Source organism: Lipotes vexillifer, unplaced genomic scaffold (genome assembly GCF_000442215.2).
Source record: "Lipotes vexillifer unplaced genomic scaffold, Lipotes_vexillifer_v1.1 scaffold7, whole genome shotgun sequence".
NCBI classification, from domain to species: domain Eukaryota; kingdom Metazoa; phylum Chordata; class Mammalia; order Artiodactyla; family Lipotidae; genus Lipotes; species Lipotes vexillifer.
Genome location: NW_006792683.1, coordinates 5,415,348 through 5,420,496, shown reverse-complemented (window position 1 = coordinate 5,420,496; position 5,149 = coordinate 5,415,348). Strand labels below are relative to the sequence as shown.

Sequence of the window (5,149 nt, the reverse complement as noted above, 5' to 3'; positions counted from 1 at the left end):
AGCAAAGTCAGGAGGGGATTTTGCAAATCCCCTTTGACTTTCAGCAAAGTCAGGCAAGACCCTCTGGGTTTCCGGGGCCCCTGCCGGGGCCCATGTGACCTGGTGAAAGGGGGAAGCAGGAAAGGGCCGGAGAGTCTCAGGGACAGATAAATTTGTGGGAGTCAGCCTCCGGGTCCCTGACCTACTTCCATTTGATAAACTCTTACTTGTGAAAATTGCCTTTTAAAAATTACTTATTTTAGACTTCGCGCATGGCGGTGCGGAAATTGACAATAGGCTTCTGTCTGTAAGTTGGCCACCGCTGGGGCCCCACCCCCCAGGGCTCCTACTTGCCACCTCGATTTACATGTTATATTGCATCAGAAACAACCTCCCTACTGATAACCTCATCATCACTGGTGAGCCTTACACCCCTAGGGGTGCTTTCTGCTCTGGGGTTAGTAATTTGTTCCTGGTTGGGTTTTGGGCCCTCAGGTGTCAGGCTGGGAATTTGGGGTCCCTGCCGTGTGGACCTCAAAGCAAGAGGGAGCTGTGTGACCAAGGGTTCTGGCCACCAGGGGCCCAGTCCCGCTGGATTGTGAAATGTAGGGGCTTCGAGGTGGGAATGAAAGCCGTGTTTCCGTGGAATTCTTTCTTTTCTTTTTTTTGTTTTTGCCGCACCGTGAGGCTTGCAGGATCTTAGCTCCCTGATCAGGGATCGAACCCATGCCCCCTGCGTTGGGAGCACGGACTCTTAACTGCTGGACTGCCAGTGAAGTCCCTCGTGGAATTCTTTAAAGCCTGTTGTGGGCCCCGCTGGCTGCTTTATTCATGGCCCTTTCTGTGTTGCTCTCCCCAGCCTGTGGGCCGAAGCTCACCAACTCCCCAACGGTGATTGTCATGGTGGGCCTCCCAGCCCGGGGGAAGACGTACATCTCCAAGAAGCTGACCCGCTACCTCAACTGGATTGGCGTCCCCACGAAAGGTAAGCCTACGCCCCCAGGCCGGGGCTGTCAGGCTGAGGGCACCCTCCCGCTTGCCATGACCACCCCCCCAAAAAAAGAATGGCCTTTTCCTCTCCAGCTGCTGGGACTCTCTTTGCAGGGCCATCTGACAGGGTGCTGTCCCTGTAGTCGAGGGACACACTTTCCTTTCCGGCTGTGCCACCCTCCACCCTGTATGCACACCCCGCTGTGTATGGGAGGGGGAGGGTCTCTTTTCACTGGCTGCTGTCTGGTTCCCACTGCCCTGCATCCTGCCCAGCTCAGCCCTCACCTCCTCCAAGAAGCCTTCTCTGACCACCGCAGTCTGTGTGGATCTTTTCCTTTAAGTTCCCCAAGCCCTTAGTTGTGACACTCCTCTACTGACCGTCATAAAGTGCTCTGTACTGTTGATTATATTTTTGCGAATCTTCACCTGGTCTTCCTGCCTACACGGGGGGTGTTGAGCACGGGGACTAATTTTTCACATTTGCTGCCCACCCCGCCCTGTGCCCAGCGCTGTGCTTCCTACACTAAGCACTGGCTCAGCACCCACTGCCCACCCTGGGTGCGGGCTGCTGATCTGCAGAATGGCTGCTGTGGCCCCGGCCATGTGTACGAGCCCTCACTCTCTCCACCCCCAGTGCATTGGCAGACATGATGGCCCCGATTTTCACTGGGCCTGTGGCTGCCACCTGCTCTCAGGCTCAGGCTCCAGCCCCGGGCCTGGAGAGGCCGGCTTGCAGGCTGGGCCATGGGAGGCAACCCCGGAGAAACAAGGTCCTGGGTTTGGGCGAGCTGGGCAGCCTTCCACGCCAAGCGATGCTGGCACAGGACGCAGAGCCCACTGTCTGGTTTCCGGGTCTCATCGGGATCTTATTCAGGTCACGTGCCGGCTTGCTTTTCTTTTCTGGAAAGAGCGGTCCTGACCATGGGAGGCCCTCCTGGTGGTCGGCGTGGTCAGCATGGTCAGCTAAGGGGCCTTTCTTTTCCGTCCAGTGTTCAACGTGGGCGAGTACCGCCGGGAGGCCGTGAAACAGTACAGCTCCTACAACTTCTTCCGCCCTGACAACGAGGAGGCCATGAAAGTCCGCAGGTGAGGCCCGGGCTGCGGTGGGCAGAGGGGGACGGGCGCTCTGTAGCGCCAGGTCGGGTGAGAGAGAGGCAGCTAGTCCCCGTCCTTGTGTATCCGCGTGAGCCTCTCAGCCTCTGAGCCTCACTGACCCCGCTGTCCGACAGCAACATCTCATTAGGAGTGAACTAAATCATTTTCCTGGAAAATCATCTGTTTACGTTGGGAGAGGATTTTCTTTTCAGCTCAGAGTGACCAGGGAACTGAAGTGTGACAGCTGCACTTTAGAATCACTCGGGAGCTGGGCACAGCCCTGCCCAGATGGGTACAGTGGGCATTTGTGGGCAGGACCTGGGCATCCGTGTTTTGAAAGCTCCCAGGGGAATTTCAGTGTGCAGCCGGCACAAGGCCGAGTCCCAAGTGCTGCGGCCACGTGTGTGGGGCTCCCATCGGGGGCCTCGGGCCTGACGGTCCCACCTGCCTGAGCAGTTTAGCAGTAGAATCACAGGTCACCCTGCTCGTTGGGGTGAATTGGGGGTGCCTGCGCGTCCTCCTGCGATGGCCCAGCTCTGACGTGCCCTTGCTCTTTCTGTGTGTTGCAGGCAGTGTGCGCTGGCTGCCTTGAGAGATGTCAAAAGTTACCTGACGAAGGAAGGGGGCCAAATTGCAGTAAGCCTGGAGTATAAGCCCTGTCTCCGATCCCAGCGGGATGGTGCCCTGCGGGGGGAGGGAATGTAGTCAGAGCTGCGTGGGGACATCTCCAGTGGGGATGGGTGTCTGGCCTGAGCTGTGAGGGAAGCAGGGGGCAAGGGCAGCACAGGGACTCGGGAGGAAGGTGATCGTCCGGCGGACTCGGGAGGAAGGTGATCGTCCGGCGGACTCGGGGGCACAGGCAGCTGGACCTGGGGCGGCTGCAGCCGAGGGAGCCAGTGTCCCTTCCTTGTGCTCCCTCCCCTGCGTATGGCTGTTGTTCCTTTGCTTTAAGTTCTATTCCCATCCCTCCCCTTCCATCCTTGAGTGCAGGAGGAGGCAGTGGGGTGCCTGGGAGGGTGAGGTCTCTCCTGGAGCCCCAGGAAGTGCCAGGCCTGACCTCTGGTGGTTTGGTAAACACTGTTCAACTCAAACTGGGCTCTCTTCATTGCCCTTCTTTCTCCCTGCCAGGTTTTCGACGCCACCAATACTACTAGAGAGAGGAGACACATGATCCTTCATTTTGCCAAAGAAAATGATTTCAAGGTGAGCCTGACTTCTCGTCTCGCCTCAGAGCGCTCAGGAGCAAGGGAAGCCCCGCAGGGATTGGCTGGTTCCTGTGTCTGGAGCACCTGTGCTCCATGCTCAGGCCTTCCCCTCTCGCTGCTTGGGTTTTGCTGCCTACAGATTGGGCCTGACTGGTGGGGGCTCTTAGGGGTTACAGCGACTAGGGAGGGGGAGGGGGAGCATCCCTCTATTGGGGGCGGGTGCAGAGGGCTCAGGACTGAGTGGCTGGTTCCTTTTTCTGTATTTGGGGATTTATGAGTGGGGTCCTTTCTGCTCCGATGTGGTAGTGACATCACAGTGATACCAAAGTTGGCCCTTTGTGTTACCACATTTGTTGTTTCTTAGCGTTTCTGTCTTGCTTCGTCCCAGGTGTTTTTCATTGAGTCTGTGTGTGATGATCCTACAGTTGTGGCCTCCAACATCATGGTAAGACCCTTTGTAGTGTGCTAATCTGAGAAAAGTGAGGGACTGGGTTGGTCCAGAGAAGCCACCCTGAGAAAGAGCTGGCTCTCCCAGCTGGTTGTTGACTTTGTCTGAGGAGGGATCGGGGCGGTCAGAAGTACAGAGCGGTATTTAACTTAAAAGCACATTCTGTGACTTGGACTGGCTTTATCAAGGTCCTTTCAGATGGTTGGCAGAAAGCTGTCTTTGTGGGACATAAGAGAGAAATTGGGGAACCTCGAACAGTTTCTGTTGGTGGCAGGAGCCTGGCAGTTGGGGGGTGATGGGGCTGCTTAGGGCAAAGAGCAGCTCACCCCTCCAGACGGGAAAGGAGGTCGCAGGCTGGTCTCTTTTGCTGTAAAGGCCCCTGGTAGGTAAGCATGGTTGTGTATTGACAAAAGCACGTAGGACTCAGCAGACAGAAGGCAGAATTCCCAAATTTGGGAAGAATGTGGGTGGTTAAACCATCTTCCTGCTCCTCTCCCTGTACCAAGGGGAAGTTGCCTGGGTAAATTGAGGGTAATTGGCAGTTTAATTTGATTAATTCTTAAATTTTATTTGATAGCAATAGCTCATAAACAGAAACGGTTACTATGAAGACTTCACCGCAGTTCCCTTTCTTAGATCGTAGATAATTTCTTCTCCAGCTTAAATACATCAGAGTAAGACGTTACCTGTAAAGAAAAGCTGGTCCGACACTCCTACAGGGAGCGCTAGAGTTTGGCCGCATACAAGTGCTCATCCTTTAAAGGGATGCTGGGAGTTAGTTAGCTTTTGGTGTTGGGCCTTTTCTCCAAGGCAGTGGGAATATTTACACGCATTTCTCAGAAATGAGTTCATATTTCAGGAAGAGCAATTGAAATGGTAGAAAATCAGTCCAGATTGGTTTCAGTGGCCCCAAAGGAAGAGGCTCAGAGTAGGAGGAAACAGAAGTTGGCATGCTCTAAAAAAAGGGTTTTGCTGTATTTCTTTGGTTTGGTTCTACCATTTCCACTTGGTAGGGAAGCAGAGTGCAGCTGCAGAATCGTTTTTCCCCAGTGAGCCGTCTACACTCGCTTTGGCCAGAAACTCTGTCTCATCCTCTGTGAATCCGTGGATCTGTTTGCCCCGACCCTCTCCGTGTTCAGAGATCTCTTTCTCTGATGAAGCCTCAAAGCAACTTTGCGGTTTTTAGGCCTTTCTGTTGTGCTTTTTATGCAAAGGCTGTGCTGGAGAAAGGGGTTTGTGAACTGAGATTTTTTTTTTTTTTAATTGTGCTAAAATATACGTAATATAAAAGGTACCATTTTGACCGTTTTTAAGTGTTCAGCTCCGTGACACTCAGCACATTCACATTGTTGGGAAGCCATCCCCAGCATCCACCTCCAGAACTTTTTCATCTTCCCAGAATGTAACCGTGCACCCATGAAACTCCCTGCTG

General features: G+C 54.2%; 1 protein-coding gene across 3 annotated transcripts in view; it reads left to right on the top strand.

Moving 5' to 3' along the window:
* The window catches only part of PFKFB3 (6-phosphofructo-2-kinase/fructose-2,6-biphosphatase 3), a 24,542-nt gene that overhangs the window by 7,039 nt on the left and 12,354 nt on the right, over positions 1 to 5,149 (top strand). For all 3 annotated transcript variants that reach the window (XM_007465815.1, XM_007465814.1, XM_007465816.1), the window contains exons 2-6: positions 839 to 964; positions 1,959 to 2,055; positions 2,634 to 2,700; positions 3,193 to 3,267; positions 3,658 to 3,714. In XM_007465815.1, the coding sequence (XP_007465877.1) occupies positions 839 to 964; positions 1,959 to 2,055; positions 2,634 to 2,700; positions 3,193 to 3,267; positions 3,658 to 3,714 (422 nt within the window). The remainder of the gene's footprint in view (positions 1 to 838; positions 965 to 1,958; positions 2,056 to 2,633; positions 2,701 to 3,192; positions 3,268 to 3,657; positions 3,715 to 5,149) is intronic.